Here is an 18,000-nt window from a genome sequence, read left to right on the forward strand (position 1 = left end):
TATGGGGAAGGGCAATGGAGAGAGAACCAGGCTGGGTGCACAAGGCTCACGGCCGGGGACCTTGCTGGGGCAAAGACAGCATTGCCACTGATAGAGTGCACCTTCCTCTGGAGCCTCCCATTTCCTCCTCCTTCTTTCCATTCCCTCCCCCTCTCTCCTCTCCTCTCTCCTCTCTCTCTCCTCTCTCCTCTCTCCTCTCTCTCCTCTCTCCCTCCCTCCCTCCCTCCCTCCCTCCCTCCCTCCCTCCCTCCCTCTCTTCTCTCTTCTCTCTCTCTCTCTCTCTCTCTCTCTCTCTCTGTCTCTCTCCCCTTGCTGCTCACTCACTCACGTTTGTTTTGACATTTGAACCCAGGACTGTACACGCCAGGCAAAGGCTCCATCACTGAGCTATATTCCTCAGCCCTTTAAAAATTCTTCTTACTTTTTATTTTGAGACAGGGTCTCCTTAAATTGCCCAGGCTGGTCTTGGACTTGCAAGCATCTTGCCTCAGATTCCCAAATACTTGGGATCACATGTGGCACCAGGCCTTACAGTGCTGCTCTCTGAGAAGCTCCACAGTCCCTGCCAAGGACATGGTTTATCTTTTTCGAGATTTCTAATGCATGGATCCCAAGGCAGTATATCTTTAATTCCACTTTTTCAATCAACACTAGATGGAGGTAAAACCAGAACTTCACCCACGGCAGCCTTCTGCACACAACCAGTGCTTTGCTAAGACCTGATTATTCTACTATCAACTCACTGGAGGGCATGCTATGGATCATGCCTGGTGACCTCAATTACATTCTTGCTTTTAGAGACTTTCAACATGTGACATTCAGAGACTTAACAAATGACAGGGATGCAGCAGGAGACACAAAGGGAGGCAATAAAAGCAGATGGGACAAGACAGGAGTGGCCCTGAACGCTACATATGGAGAAGCGCTCAACATCAGCACCAAAACCAGGAGTCCAGACAAGAACAGGGATGGAAGAGCTGAGCCTGGAACTTGAGAAGCTCCCAGGTTGCTGGTGGGCTACCAGAGCGATCAGCTGCAAGCAGCTTGGGTCCAGGATTGGCCTTAACAGTGGTTAACTTCACTTCTCTATGAGGCTGGCTGTGAGGCTGCCTAGCAGGCTGCATGATTTTTCTTGCTTTCCCGTCCACTATGTCTGTACTAACATTAGCAACCTATGCTTCTTTCTTTCTCCCAACCTAGAAGCATCGCAAACATTGGTGTCAATAAATACTGATTGATTATTCATGCCACCACGACTGTATCCTGAGGAAGTAGCTTCCAGACATCCTTTTGTTCCCACAGGAGCTGAAATACACTAACCAAAGAACAAGAAATGCCTGGAAGAGACTTTAGGGCGCTTTGCAGCCATGGTCATTAACGCCCAGTGTGAAAACACTGTAAAAACTGTAACAGGTCGATAAAAACTCAAATTACATTGTGGCACGCTTACTGCAATTTTTAACATGTTCACATGATTTAATTACATGTTCTTTCCTTTTTAAGCAACAGAAAAGCCCCTCTTACAAACTCAAATTAAACATAAATGGAAGTCGGCTGTTCCGTTTCCCCTTAAAGAAGAAAACTAACTGCCTTACAGGCTGGGAACTACTATCAAAGAGTACGTTGCCTCCCTTCTTCTGGCGAGTGGAAGATTTTAGATAGTGACATTGTTTCAGATCTATTATCCTGGTGATGGATCCCATGCATCTGAATCTCCTGTGGAACTTAAAAAACAAATCTACTTGCTTCGAACTTTCTTTGGGAGCTTCTGGTTAAGGGGTAAACTAACTGATGATCTGAAGAGGAAGTAGAGGGTGAAGTACACTTTTTTTTTTTTTTGCTTTGTTTTTGCTTTATTTAACTCACAAAGCTGCATTCCTGCCCAAGGGATGAGCTGGCCTTGCACATGGCACAGCAGCTCAGCGGGTGGGAGGTGCCCACCCCTTCGATTTTCATCAATGATCCGCTTTATGTTTGCAGTGGTTTCCTAGAAAAGCTGGTCTCTGAGGGTGGTGGGGAGTGTGAATGTCCTCCCACTACACTCCAAAACACTATCTGGGCTTGACAAGTAACTGAGAGTCTGTCTTTAAAGAAACAAGCTGTAGCTTGGTATCTATTATTACACCCTAAATTTCAGGGTATCAGAGACAGCCTCCAAGATAAAACTGTGCATTCAAAACTATGTGAGGGAGTACATCCCTTATACCCACAGCTGAGACATGCTCAATGCAAATCGATGCCAACCCTAACTCTGTCTCCCTAATCCTTGAATTAACTGATCACAGGACCATCAATATCATCTGGCTTTAAACTTCATGACTATGTTGATATCTTTTGGTATGCCCCCATGCCCACAGAAATGTTGGTACCAGAGATAATATCACTATCAAGTCTAATACAAACCTATTCACTGTTACTGGTTTAAGGCACTCTAGGGAAACCTCCCAGGTTCACTGCTGAGATAGATGTTAGTACTCAAGGCTTAGTTTACCAGTGGGGGCTTCTAGCAACCTCACCTAGGAGGCAGCAAGCGTCTATAAACAACGTTCAGAGTGGCTCTCATACCTTTGCAGGAAAGGGGGAGAGGAACACAAAGAGATCAAGAATCACTTGATCAGATCCACCCAGGCTCAAATCCACGACCTACCATTTCCCAGAAGTTTGCCTTTGGGAGAATCAGTGAACATTCCTAGGCAGCAAAAAGCAATGTCTACATGTCTCCGAGAAAGACTGCCTGGATTTGGGTCATGGCTTTCACTCACCAGCTCCAGAGTTTCATGACCACTCCATGTTTCCATTTCTTCACCTATCACATGCAAATAACATCAGAAATGAAAACTCAACTTTACTAAGAGAGGCAGGCCATTACTTTTGGGTATTGCTCTCCAGGCCCTTGGAATGCCCTGTCCATAGGACTGATTTTGTTTGCGTGGGAGTTTTCAGACAGTTTCACAATGTGGCTTACAGTGAGGACATTGGGCCACTGCCATTGTTTGTATCTTAAATGGTCCCTAAAGGTGTGTGTGTGTGCGTGTTTGTGTGTACGCACGCGCATGCTATAGGCTTGGCACTACTGGTATGAGGCAGAAACTCTCTAGGATATGGGGCCTTTGGTGAGGAAGTTAGATCACTGGTGGCAAGGGCTTGAAGTAGATATTGGGCTCTGGCCCTTCCTTTCTCTTCTTTGGCTGGCCAGTCTCCATGAGGTGAGCATTTTGCTTTGCCAAATGCTCGTTGTTACTATGTTCTGCCTTCCTGCAGGCTCAGAAGCAACAGAACCAGCTGCTTATAGATTGAAACCTCTGGAATCATGCATGAGTCAAGATAAAGATTTCCTTTCAAATTATCTCAGGTGTTTGGTCGTAGTGGTTAGAAGGCTAACAGCTATCAGCAGTTCTCCCTCCAGAAAGAACTGGGAGCTAAAGGTCAGCCACATCACAGTACATGACTGAGTTCCTCCTGAACCCTGGGCCCCAAAGCTCATGTGAGCTTCCTAGTTGGCAATACCTCACAGAGAAAGGACAAGTGTAAGCCCCACACCTGACTCTGCTGAGCTTTGCTCCACATGCAGTATCTTTCTTCTAAGTAAATCATAAACATGGATATAACAGTTTTCTGTGTTTTATGAGACCTTCTAATAGATCTTTGTAACTCAGAGCGGTTTGGAATTCTGCACCGAAGATCGTTATTGGAAGTGAGGATGACCCTTTGGGAACACTCTTGCCTCTAATTTCAATTGTCTAATTGTTGAAAAAAAATTGGTTCTCTCACATGGTTATTGAGAAGTCTATATGAGTTTGACCACATAAGACACGGTTAAGTTCCTGGGCAAATGCTAGCCACTGGTTGATGTACTTCACATAGCAACATTCACTACTAATTTTTGCATTAGTCTTTACTGTATATTGGTTTCTGTGTGGAATGGCTCAGAGGAAGTGTTGAGTTTAATTCCTAGCTAATGCTGGAGAGAAACCTCAGAGGGCTTCAACAATTTGCCTTCGAAGAGGTGATTGTCAGGCATCCACAACTTGCCTATGAAGAGGCGACTGTTAAGCAGGAGCCAGGACTTGACCCTTGATCTTTGTGACCTGAACACAAGCCCTATGTCTTGAAAGTTTATGCTTCTAGTGGATCAGCTATATTTCTTCATAAAATAACCCTGCAGGAGGCCTGAATCAACCATATTACTATTGTTGAAGTATGCAGACAAATTACTACTGTTGAAGTATGCAGACTATGCTTGCAAGCACACAGACGACTGAAGGAGAGCAGGAGCTCTTGGGTTTTCAATGTTTTTCCTTGCAGGCTGTAAACTGAATCTACTGCAGGAAAATCTGGATGAGGAGCTGCATGTTTGGGACTGTTTCATTGGCTGATGGTAAAGGAGAACACCCTCCTCCCCCAAACTTGTTTATTTCTTTGAGAAACAATTATCATTTCGTACAAATGGAGCTTCCAAGAGGGGCAATAATTTTTCTTGATTGGATTTTGTACTGACATATGAAATGAATAAACATTTTCGTTTCTGAATTAGAGTGTATCAAATTCCATTATAGTATCAATAAAATGAAAGAAGCAGTACATTTAGTGCAAAGCCCCAGGGGAAAAAATTCAAATCACCATGAAATGCTGCATACTTAGAGTTAAGAGTGCCCCCCCCCACGTAGGCACACACACACACACACACACACACACACACACACACACACACACACACATACACAGGCACACACAGACACATACACAAAGAGAGAGAAGGGGGGGAGAGAGAGGGGTCTAATTCACAAATGCATTTTAGTACATTTCGCTGCTTCTTATATCGAAATGTGGTGCAAAAAGGAGATGACAGAAAGTCCCTGGATTCTTCTCTTTTTGGTCAACTATACTAACTACACTTATCCCCATTCCCCACCCCAGTTACCAGCCCATCTTTCCTTCGTCCTTTTCTCCCAACCCCATACCACGTCGTCCTTCTACTTGCTTCTCTTTCCTATAAATTAGTGTCTTCTTCATCCTTTCATATTCATGTGAAAGTGTACTGTGTTCACTGTCACATTTCAAACTGGGCCAGTCTCTCAAATTTCATGCCACTTAGGTGTGCAAGCCAATTAGGTGCACTAATTTTTACTCGGTTCATCTTGGGGGTGTTTACAGGTCTTGAAAAGTCCAGAAAGGGACTCTCGCTGTCCCCGTATGACCTATCTGTGATTTATGTGGCATAAGATGGGAAAGGTGGATACATTTCATTTTCATTGTTTCCAAATAATCACTGCAGGTAATCTGTCAATTCTTTCATTCTCACTGTCTCACAGATTTTTTTTTTCTTTTTAACTGTAGGCTGTGGATAATGACAACACTTCCCACTGAAATGATGCTAACCAAACCTTCCCACTGACCCTGTGTAGTTGTGAGCCTCTAACGACGACACACGTGAGAGGAAGTATTCTGCTAACAGTCTCACATAAACGCCAGAGATTTCCCTGACATTAATTTGAGTCCTGGTCAATGTTTTGATGACTAGCTCTCAATCTTAAGGGGCTTTAGAAAGTGCGATTGTCCTATCACCCAAACGACATGGGCATAAGCTGTTGTCCCGGAAGGTATTAGTTGGTGGCAGCAAAGTTATAGACTTGTTCAGACTTGTGTCTCCTCTCCAGGTTGGACCTTACCGTGTCCTTCACAGCATATTCATTTAACTATAATGACTTTGCTTTGGAGAGTGAATGTAAGTTCAAGTGCTCTAGGCTGTGGAAAAGGCTCCAGCAACAACACCTTATGAATTTGTGAACCTCAAGCCAAGTTTCTGGAATTTGTCAAAAATTTCCTTGTTTATTGACTATATCATTAAACACCCAAGGATGTGTCCAGATCCCAGGGCTGTTCTGCAGTCCCTACGGTTCCACGGGCCACCCAGAAACCTCGGCATTGAATCAGTTCCCCACTCTGCACCCTGCTGACCACAGTATTTTGTGGTATGTCCACATAGGCCCTGAGGAAAGAGGCCTTCTTTCTTGGGTATCTTCTACTGCGATTAGTACAAGCTGTGCGTGTTCTTAGAGGTGACAACCTTGAACTTTTGCACCTGCCTGACATACTTCCTCCACTATCAAAGGCTAACTCATCAATGTGCTGTGCATGTAAAGCCCTTGGGAGTATCTCTTGGCCCCCAAGGGAGTCACATAATTCTGACTTAGTTTTTCCACAAGAAAAAACCCTTAACAATTTTTGGCAATCAAAGACGTCACACTCTTGACTTGAAACCTATTCCTCAGCTCCAGCCAGTGCCCTGCTTAAATCCAAACTGAGAAAGGCCTTCCCGGGCCATGTAACTTAGATGTCCCATGCTTCACCCACCTTGACTGAAAGTGGAACTCCTATGTCCTTTCAATCTCATCCAATCCCACTTCCTCTCAGAAACATCTCCTTTCCTTCAGGAATAATCTGCTATTCCTTTATCCCTATGACAATGTCATTCAACAAAGAAATTACATCCTTTTCCCTCCTACATTTGCAGTAACTGCTGCCAGGTATGTTTCAGGAACTGTGTTTTATTCACTTTTTTTTTTCACTACCAATGCTAAACAGAAAAAGTAAACTTATTTCAACTTATGGCCCACCTGTTACGGTTGGAGAAGACCTTCCTGGAGCTCTAAGGTGGAAGGATTTTTTTTTTTTTTTTTTAACACCTCAATCCAAGCTTGGCAGAGAAGAGTGCTGTGATTGATTAGTTATGTCTGTGTTGGGACCAGGAGGGAGGATTTGAGGTGTGAGTGCCATATGTGCATCCTTCCCAGAGTGGTGTGCATTGAATAATGCCGGCTGAGTGAAAGGGGTTTGCTTCCTGCTTTCCAGTGAATGAGCATCTAGAATTAACTGACAAGACTGGGAAAAGGTCAAAAATATTTATGCTGGTTCTCTCCCTTCAACTCTGTCTAGAAAATCCCCATCCATTAAACCTTCTTCCCCAATACCCCTTATACCAAAGAGGATTTCTTTTCCTATCCTACCTCAGTCGTCATGAGGCAATCCTGTGGAACCATATAGTCAGGTAGCAACTAAGAGTTCTTTTTCTTCTTAAGGAAATCACTGAAAGCCTTTTTCCTCCACTGTATTATAGCAACCAATACATTGATGATATCTATGGTATCACCACCTATCACCAAATAAAATATACAAGTTAAATTGAGGTAACTTAGGACCAGATAATCTTGCAATAAGAGAGATCACCTGGCATTTAGTAAGTACCACGGATACTTTATCTGGCTCTTTTTAGTTGGCAGGTCACTTTAAGAAAGATAAAGCTAAGATTCCATGCAACTATTTAATTATGGGGAAGCACCTAGTGAATTCCAAGAATGCAAGGGCTTTCTTTTGAGAGAACTCCTCAAAGTTATTTCCTTGATTTGTTTGACTTTGCAATGTCACTCCAGGTAACCCATTTTCAAATCACTTGGCTCTTATTAGCTTCTCATTGAATTGCTTTAGACGACCTGTGAACATACCAGATACAATATTAATCCCGTTTTCCATGAGGTTAGCATCTGCAAATGTTCCCCCCAATTGATTTCTTGTTTAATAAGGACTGAAAAGAAGCTGGAAGCTGAATTATTCCAAGAGATAGGGAATGAAAACATACATATTCTGTGGAGTAATGAAAACACTCTCTAGTCTGGCTTCCCAGGTCAGCTCTTCTATCTACAAACTCTATATAGATCTGGGATGGAAATAATGCTGGTGGCACCCAATAATTCTAGTGGGTCATCCATCCAGGGCACCAGATAGACACGAGGCTCAGTAAGAAAGAGCTTACTGTTTCCCATAGACTACTTGTGACCTGATTGAAAAAAAACAACAACCAAAAAACAAACAAAACCCCAAAGTAATTAGATAAAGACAGGAAAAGCAATAAACTCAACAGGAACACATGCCCAATATACCTCTTATAGAGGCACATAAGACATTACCACTTGTATGAAACAAAGTGTCCTTAGCAAGTTAATGGGTGCTAGTTTAGCTTTCTTATATTCTTTTTAAAATATTTATTTATTTATTATATACTCAGTGTTCTGCCTGTGTGACAGAAGAGGGCACCAGATCTCATTACAGATGGTTGTGAGCCACCATGTGGTTACTGGGAATTGAACTCAGGACCTCTGGAAGAGCAGCCTGTGCTTTTAACCTCTGAGCCACATCTCTCCAGCCCTCTTATATTTTTGTGATTGGAAAAAAAAAAAAAAACCAATTTAATTTTGTCTGGGCCTTAAGTCCAAAAGTGTAGGTTGGTAAAAAATGATCCACGATTAGGAGTTAGACAGCTGGATGTGAAATTAGGCTCTGTTAATCACTGGCTATGAGAATGTGGGTAAGTTCTTTTACTTCATTGAAACTTTACTTTTTCATATACAGAATGAGGATAGCATTGCCTTCTCTACACAGTTATGGGAAATAGACATCACATACATAAATGGAAATTCAAATTTAAAAAGCATAGCTACTTTATTATTGTTATTATCACTATAGATGAATTTTCATGCCCTGGAATATGAGTTGGATATAATATATAAATATGATTTTTTTTGTAGTATGTCCTGCTAGTTCTTGTTTGTATTTCCCTACCCGAGACTGGGATGCCTTGTGTCCCTTTCTCATGCCAGCCGTCTTGTTTTCTCTTGGGCTGTTGAGGTTTGAATCTAAAGCACCCCTAAAAGCTGATGCACTGAAGGCGTAGTCCCCAGTTGCTGGTGCTGTTCTGGTAGATGATTCAAACTTTAGGAAGTGGAACATGGCTGGAGGAAACAGATGACTGGAGACATGGAAAGATGCAACTGGTCTCCTCCCACCCCTCCTCACCCCCACGTCCTGACCAACACGAGGTGAGCAGCCACACTCCACTATGCCATGAGGTTTGATCACATCTCAGGCTCAGAGTAATGCAACCAAGTGACCACCCATTGGTATTGGTGAAATTATTAAGGCCACTCCATGTAGTTAAAAGGATATCTATTTAATGGCGTAACTCACAAATTAAGGGATAGGTAGGTCGCAGGGTCTGGGGAAGGTGTATCACAATCCAGCGGTGTTCTCTGGAGCTCTGCTCGGTCCACCTCCACCGTTCAGGGTCCAGGCACAGAGACAGCACTCGCCCATCCAGCTCTCGGGTCTCCAGGTGCCTCCCCTGGCACCGCCTCGTAGGCGTGACAGTTGCCAGAGTCTCAATGGGGGTTGGAAATTCCAGATTCAAGCTGGAATGGCTACCCACTACAAATTGGTATCACTGAAATAAGTCCAACTGAATCTTTCTTCCCTTAAATTGTTTTTCTGGTATATACTGTCAAGGCAGGGAAAGAAAAAGACTGCCACACAAACTACAGCTAAATTCTCCCCACTCTGCTACAGCAGAGTGCTCACTCTAAGTTCTTCTGATTTTCTTCTTGACTGTCAGGAAAAAGAAATGGTGACTGGATCAAAGCCTACCCATGGAGATATATAGTAATATGGATAAATGAATTGACAGACAGACAGATGGGCAGATATTCATGCATGATATGTGAAATTCCCTGTGCATTTCCTCATTCATATAAAATAGCAAGCATACTAGCTATTCCCTGGGGTTAATACTGAGGATTAAATAAGTTGATATTTGTGAATTCCTTAGCCCAGTCGCTGATGTACAAGTGCTCACTAAACAAAGAGAGAATGCAATGAAAGAAAAAAGCGATCGTCAGGATATGCAACAGCAGTGCTCCATGGGAATAAGCTCTCTCCATCCGTTCTTCCTATTTGCTTCTTAGCGTCCTAGTCAAGAAGTGGTAAAATGAAGATGGTCCCACTGGAGTATGTATGAGGAGCCAAGGCTGCCAACCAGTAGGTCTGGTATCAGTAGGGAAGCGAGAAAGGGCTCCACAGGATTCTAAGGTGGTTCTGTCTTGGACATGACACTAGAGATTCCATACAGGGACCTGGGAATCTGATTGGGCTGCAGGCCCACTCCATGAGATGGCACCCTTACCTTACATGGTTAATACGTGGGTAACCAAGAACCTGAGACTAGATAGCCCAGCGTCCCAGGGTAAAACCAAATACTAGTGGTCTAAAAACAAAAAAAAAATGTAGCAATAAAATGACTCCTAATGACATTCTGCTATACTCATAGATGAGTGTCTTGCTCAGCCATCATTAGAGAAGCTTTCTCCTGCAGCACATGGGAACAAATACAGAGAGACCCACAGCCAGACATGTACAGACTGACAGGCTCTGGAACACTGAACCCTAACCAGGATGTCTCCATCAAATCCCTCCCCTCAGGGCTCAGGGAGCTCTGCTCAAGAGGAGTGTCCTTCTTGCATATATTATGGCTTCCAGTTTAGTGATTTTATGAGTGTGCAATGATTCTTGAGTGTGTAGATGACTGTGTCTGTTTCTCCTGCCTTTTCTTGGACTCTTTGCTTCTGTTTGTTTTGTCTACCCCTGCTGTGTTAGTTTTTGTTTTATATCATCTTATTTCATTATATTATATTTACATCATATTTTGCTTTTATTCCTTAGAAGACTGTTTGTTTTATAATGAGAGACAGAAAGGGGGTGCATCTGGATGGGAGGGAAAGTGGGGAGGAACTGGGAGGAGTGGAGGAAGGGGAATCATAATCAGGTTATACTATGTGAGAAAAAAATGTTTTCAATGAAAGGGAAAAAAACAAAATTCATTTTCTGTTCAGAAAGTTTACAAAAAAGATCAGATTTGTCACTCAGAGTAATCAGCTATGGCTATATAAAGCTAAACTTTTAAAATAATAAAGTATAGTAAAAATAAAATATAATAAAACAAAAACTATCACATTGGAGTCAGATTGTACAAACAAACAGAAGCGAAAGAGCCCAAGAGAAGGCACACGAATCAGAGACACATTCATTTGTATACAAAGGAATCCCATAAAAATCACTAAACTGGAAGCCATAATATGTACACAGAGGACCTGGTGCAGACCCACGCAAGCCCTGTGCATGCTGCCTCAGTCGATGTGAGTTCCTATGAGCTTCGATCATGCGGATTTAGAGTGACTTGTTCTCCTGGTGTCCTCCATCTCTGGCTCTCACACTCTTTCTGCCCCTTCTTCTACAATGTTCCCTGAGTCCTAAGGGAAGGGATTTTGATGGAGACACTTCATTTAGGGCTGAGTCTTCCAAGGTCTCTCACCCTCTGACTTTGAGTCTCTGTATCTGTTTCCATTTGCTGCAGGAGGAAGCTTTTCTAATGATGGCTGAGCCAGGCACCGGAAGTCAAGGGAGGAACATTCACTCGGGGCCAAGGAAGTACAGCAGGCAGCATGGAGGAACAGTGCGTGCTGACTTCCTTGCCAGGCTCATGTTCAGCTCGTATCCTTATACAGCCCGTGACTCCTCACCCAGGGAATGGATCTATGAGTACAGAAGAATGATCAGACCTAAATTTTAAGCTCAGTATTCTCGCTTACTACCTGATTGGCCTAAGCCAGATCTTCATTTAAATTCTTTAAACTTTCAACTTCCGAAAGTGTGAAAAATAATAGTTACCTCTTAGGGGTCACGGGGTCAGCACCTGTGAGATATTCACTACGTGTAGTATGTATATTTTTGTGAGGCACTGCCTATATTTATGTTTATCTTTATGATGGATAAGTATAGACAGTTACTATTTTTATTTTTGTTCTTCAGATACGAAACATGAGGCATAGAGGGCCTGAGTGACTTTCCAGTACAACCAAGAGCTATGAGGCTGGGATTCAAGCCCTGGACATCTAGCAGAAGAATCTGTAATATGTATCTTATGCCACACTCTTTTCATGAGTATGTTCATAAAATGTGGGCTCATTGCTCCTTCAATCTCTTTGACCATGGCAGGTGGGCTTAGGTAGAAGTTCAATTCCACCTACCCTCTTATGTATTAGATGAACCCATTAAGAGGGAAACATGCTACCCAATCCCCACCTGTTGTCACATCTCAGAGGTTCTAGACAGATGAAGCATTCACAAAGACAGGAGATCACTGGGTAAGTTCCAGTCACTTAGGAAAACAATATGGATGCCACTATTAGGCAACATGTCCCTTTGTGTATTTAATCATATGTGTGATCAGCATCAATGCTTAAACATAGGCCATGTGTCAGGTCGTATGCTAGCACACAAGAATGTCAAAGGTGTAGTGATACACACTTCAGTGTTGACGGGAAAAGTTCACTGGGCGTGGTGGGCCTGGTCACATGACCGGAAATTGGAAAACGAGAAGGAAAGGGCATGGGTAAAGAGGCGGGGATTTGAACATGTGGTCTTGTCTGCCTTCTTGAGGATCTGCTTACCCACTGCTAAGGCAAGGAAGCTCCTTGGCCCACCAGCAAGCAGCCTCATTTCTCAGTCTCTAACCACAGTCACTTTCTGTCTTAACACAGCAAAAGAGACAAGCTGTTCCGATGAGTGTTTTAAGGACAGCTCTTTGGGTCCTACAGGTTTTTAAGAGTAAGACTGGTTGAAAAAAAAATGATGACTTTAATTCTGTTATGAGGTCCTCTAGATTAGACTGTCCTGTTTCATCTCTAAATGTCTCCTTTCCTTCAACAGGGTCCCTCTCAAATCTTATGCAGCTTCAGATCCTGCTGGAGCCTGCTCTACTTCCCTCTGAGAGGAATTAGCTAGCCCTTCTCAGGTGTTTTAAGGTGCACCATCAGTACACTGTGGATTGCCTAAGTATACACTTGGGGAAGCAGACACCCATATCTCTGCCAGTGGGTGGATGTGTCTCCACCATCTTTGTGTCAGGTTGTCCAGAGTAATAAAGACATCTGGATAACTGATGCTCTTCTCTGTTGCCTTGGTGGATGTTTGAATTTCCTTGTCGCACTTGGACATGGCCTAAGTGAAAATGAAATATAAGCTACTTGTGGGTGTTCATTGGCATTCACTTTACTTTTCCTTTTCTGGGTGATTTTTCCCTCATAACAAAATCTTTGCAGACAGTGACAGTTTTACTCCAGGATCTGTCTAAGTATTAATGTGTGAAGTGTTCTTACTCATCAGAGTTTCTCCAGTAGGTGATTCCAAGATCAAGTGGCCACAGCTAGCCATAATCACTCACTACTTTTTCCTTCTTCTCTCTTTTTACCCCACTGGTCTTTTGTAAATATGTTATGTCTTCCAGTTTAGAGTTTTGGGTTTCCTGAACATGCCAACAATTGAGTCTCTGTATCTATATCTGTTTCTTGTGCCCTTTCTTAGGCTCTTTTTCTTCTGTCATCCAAGTCATCCAAACCCAGCTAGGACAGACACCATTAATTAGCTGCTCACTTTCTTCCTTGCAAATTAAACACAGACTTCACAGCTTCTGGGGAATCCCGGGACTGCAGAGGAAGAGCAGTCACTTCCATCCTGGATCTAAAGGATGGGTTACCATTGGCTTAGCACTTGGCATCTGACCTGGTTCTAACTGGCGAGCTGAAAAGGAGACTGGTGGGGAGGGCTCCCTTTCTGAAAGCAAAACACAAAAGCCAATGTCACAGCAGGAGGAAAGCCTTCTTCCTTAGGTCTTTCTGCTTGGCCAGTTATGAAAAAAACAAGTCTGGGAATAACAGGGGCATCCCGTGGGCACAGAAGAAAGGACGCAAGAAGGGAATGCTCACACACTAAGGGTGGCATGTCAAAAAGAGAAAGAAATAACATCCTGGCAGCACTGTTAGCAAGTGAAACAACACTGGAGAATACCATCTGACTTCTTTCTGAGTGGGAAAAAAGGTTTTCAAGCTGTTGGCCATCTTCCTTTCCGCTATTCACAAGCAAGATTTTCTGACAGATGCTGATTCTCTAGAACCTAGCCTTGTCTCTTCCTCCCCACTTCTAAACTCCAGCCTTCCTTCCCAAGTAAAGTGTAGTAGAAAGAGGGTATTTAGAACTGAAGGTGACTCACAGATCTTATTAAATTAAAACAAGGAAAAGAGAGGTTCAAGGATTTTTGCAGGGCATCCATACCAAATGTGGGCTCTACTAGCCATCTCTTTGGATTCTTAGTTTCCAGAAAGGCAACCAAAGCAGAACCATGAACTCATGTGACAGTACCTCAGCCTTGCATGTTATATGACCTCAGCCTTGCATGTTACATGACCTCAGCCTTTCATGTTACATGACCTCAGTCTTGCATGTTACATGACCTCAGTCTTCCAAGTTGCATGCCCTGTAGGAGGATGATCTGATGAGATGTTTGCACAAGTTAAAGTTTCTCAAGACAAGAATCTTATTGTTGTGTCCATAGGGCCCCACACAATGCACCACACAGAGCAGAACTCTAAAATACCTGTTGGATGAATGAGTGAGTAGTCATCATTCATGGATATATGATGCTGTATTGAAGGCCTGCAGGGTGAATTTATTAAAGGCACTGAACCTCAAAGCATGATATTATTAATGCTAGGGAGTATACCAAACAGTCAAACTCTTGATTTCTGGATGCAGGCAGAGAGGTGTAGTTTTAGAGGTATCATTTATTAGTCACGTGGTCACAGCAAGTTACTACACTGGTTGGAACCCCCAATTTCCTTAGACAAAGAAGCAAAGATAGTCACTGTCTCTTCTTCAAGGGGATATGATGACTGTCCTAGGGAAAGCATGAAAATGAAACATGGTTCGGTACAGGAAGAGCATCTATTGAGGCTGCTCTGAAGCAAATGTGATTTAGTAGGCGAGTGTTGGGTCGGGGGTGGGGTTGGTGGCTCATTTGGCTTACCATTTGAAGAGGGACAAGTTAAACAGATGGCCAGAAGACACAAGGCCCACAGCCTACTGTTGTTAGAGGTTGTAAAAGTGGAGCCTCATGGCTGCCAGCTTGGCTGCTCTTCAAACAAGTCCTCCAAAGACTGTAAGTGGCTTCCAAGGGGGTAGGCCCTTCGGTGGGATGCTCTCCAAAGTGCAAAGGACAACATCATTACATTCACAGCAGCTGGACATAGAACCAGCAGTGGGCCCTGGCCACAGGTTGGTGAGAAGATAACTCAGAGACTTGCCATCAGGGCACCTCACATAGGGGTGCCAGGGAACGTGTCCTCTGAAAACCCTGACTCCAGAAAAAACGACAAATTACCAACAGATGGCGTGAGTCACAGACATGGAGTCCAAATGAGGCATCCGCACACGCAGGCAGAGGCCCTGCCCTGCTGGGCTGAGCTGGACAGCCGCAGCTCCAGGCCCAGATGGCTGCGAAGGTCACCAGGAGGGACACCAGCCGTATGTGCTCTACTCCTGAGAACTGGCAAGCCTTCGAAACCACAGAAGCTTACCGGATCAAAGAACCAAAGTGTCCAAGGCAGGTAAAAACAAATTTCTTTTGAGCGAATTACTTCCAAGGTGGTTAGGACATGCAGCTTCAAAACACCCTATGCTAAAGGGATGGAAGAAAAATGGAAGGATCAGGAAGGTCCTAGGCTCATCGCCAGTCTCCTTCCTAAAGCTGGCCATAAACCTTGGAAGGGTATTCTGATCTTCCCTTGAAGAAAGTGAGAAGACCTCCACTAGAGACTATACCCCGCCCTGCCCCCCTTCCCAGAAGAAAGGAGCTAAGATTATGAGCAAATATGCCTCGCTATTCTTCCTATACTTAATCACTATGGGAATACACTTTTTTAAATGCAGTCATATAATTCTCCAGTTTTCACCAACCCCACAGATTAACCTGCTTCTTGGGGTCTAGTTTTCTTTAAGAGACTCCTGTGTCATGGAAAACTTACATACATTCGTAAGCACGTTTCTTTTATTGACATATTTTCATGTTTTATAATATGAGCCTTAGTTGTGAGTCTGGATTTTTACATTTACTATGAACGTAGCAGGGGAGAGAATAATGAGACGGGCAAGTTGGGAGCATGGCATGCCAGGAAGGCATTTAGCATGAAAGGGCGCTATTTTCCCTTGAAGCATAGTGGATGGACTTCCTTTCTCCTGTACTGGGTTATAAGTCCTACAGATATGCACATTTCCCACATATTTTCTTTGCCACCATTCTATAAAATATAGCACACAATGAAAAACTTATCTCTACAAATTTCAGACTTGTTTTCTTCTTCCGTCCTCACAGAAACACATTTCTAACACAAAACCTCCCCGAGACCCATAGTGATGAAAGGAAATATTAAATTTTGTTCCAGAAAAAAAAAAAAAACACATTGCCTGGAAAGTTTTCACCAAATTCTGCTTGAAGGAAAAGCCTGTCTTCTGGGTTTCTACAGCAGCTTGCATATAATGCAAGGTGGTTGCCTTGCAGGAAAATGCTCCTGCCCATGTCTGCCACAAGAGCTTCAGCAGCTCATATACTGTCATCTTTAAATCATGGATACTGAGCACACAGTTTTTTGTGGGTCCTCAATAATAACAGATGCATGAAAGACTGAATGAACAAACATATGTACAAGCAAGCCTATGTAGTAATAGTTTGAGTTCCTTGTCCCTACAAGGGAAGTGCATTATTGCTAAGGGGGCAGCTCCTCTTGTCCTAGTCCAAGGTCATCTAACTATAATTCATTTCATCATCTTGCAACCCAAACTGTTAGGGCAAATGCTGGGGATCTGGCAAGCCCCAATAGATTATACTTGGCCACACTTCCCAATATACCAATTGAATAGACCAGTAAAGTTAAAAAGCAGAGAAGAGACATGAACAGATAAAGTGACCCCAATTCTGTTTTCTGAGTGCTGACTGGGGCTTTGGGTTTAAAGAGAACAAGGGCAGGGAATGAGTGGTCCCCACCAGTTAAGCAGTCCTGGTCTGGGTCCAGTCTCCTTGATCACTGTCTCAGATCCAGCCCTCTGAGGTGGTCTGAAGCAGCCCGTGTTGTTTGCGGGGCGGAGGCAGTTCTCAAGGGATGATTACTCCTGTTTCTGGGTGAGTCTTCACCCTCAAGGATGGCTGCCACAGGCTAGGGGTATTCTGTCCTGTTAGTTTCTACTTTCCTGGAAGCCAAGGTGACAACGATGTCCATCTCTGTGCCTTCACCTTCGAAAAGGGATGAGACTGGTTAGACACATCCTCTAGAGTGAGGAGCCTTTTCTGAGGGACAGATTTCCTTCTCTTCATCACAGGTGCTCAAAAGAAGAAAAGGGATGTTTGTGCTGTGGTGACCTGTGGCTTTTGTTAGTGGCTTTTTTTTTCAAAGATAGATTAGGGTGATTGGCCATATGCCCATGGGTATGCCTAAGGGGGTCTCCCGGAGAAAAGAGAGAATCCAGCAGACTTTCCTACACCCATCTGGGGACATCAAAGCATTTCAGGGGCTGTTTCAAAAGAGAAGGAAATATTGATTGAGGTCCGGCAGGGATCTGTTGTCCTTAGGTGGAAAAAGGAGTTTTTACATGCTAGAGAAATGAGTAGTAATAGAAGGAAAGAACCCAAGCTCCTGGGTTTGCCTTGGTCCTTCCCCTCCCTTCCCCTTCCCCCGACCCTCCCCTCTCCTTTCTCCCCCTCCCCTTCCTCCTATCTCCTCTCCTCTAGAATTTAAGTCTCTGCACCATTAATGAGTGGAAAAGAAATGTGTAAAATGTCATTTAAAGAATGGCCTTTTGAGTGTGGTGGTAAATATCCATAACATAATATGAACAAAATCTAGTTAGGACATGGAAATGGACACTTTTGCTTAGACAGGAGATGAAAAAGGAGCCACTTTTGCTTAAAAAAAAATTCTTAGATAGGAAAGGTAAGTAAATACAGGGTAAAACCCTAATTTCTCTACCTGCATTTTGTGTTTGTCTGTCTGTCCATCTGTCTCCATTCCTAAGTCTCCTGCTTCTTCTGCAGAGGGCATGTTAGTCTCTCAGTTAACATCAGTACTCTAGAGTATGTGTCCAACCCGTCTCATCCCTTTTCGAAGGTGAAGGCACAGAGATGGACATCGTTGTCACCTTGGCTTCCAGGAAAGTAGAAACTAACAGGACAGAACACCCCTAGCCTGTGGCAGCCATCCTTGAGGGTAAAGACTCACCCAGAAACAGGAGTAA

The 18,000-nt window shown here is 43.5% G+C and overlaps 1 protein-coding gene across 8 annotated transcripts in view; it reads right to left on the reverse strand.

The window, feature by feature from the left end:
• Aig1 (androgen induced 1) overlaps positions 1–18,000 on the reverse strand; it is a 222,679-nt gene that overhangs the window by 77,369 nt on the left and 127,310 nt on the right. The window contains exon 4 of one of the 8 annotated variants that reach the window (XM_028861412.2): positions 16,200–17,002. The exons of the other annotated variants lie outside the window; for them this stretch is intronic. Coding sequence (XP_028717245.1) covers positions 16,952–17,002 — 51 coding nt within the window. The 3' untranslated portion in view covers positions 16,200–16,951. Of the gene's footprint in view, positions 1–16,199; positions 17,003–18,000 lie in introns of those variants that run through there. 8 annotated transcript variants of the gene reach the window in all.

Source organism: Peromyscus leucopus, chromosome 8a (assembly GCF_004664715.2).
Source record: "Peromyscus leucopus breed LL Stock chromosome 8a, UCI_PerLeu_2.1, whole genome shotgun sequence".
In the NCBI taxonomy this organism is placed as follows: Eukaryota; Metazoa; Chordata; class Mammalia; order Rodentia; family Cricetidae; genus Peromyscus; species Peromyscus leucopus.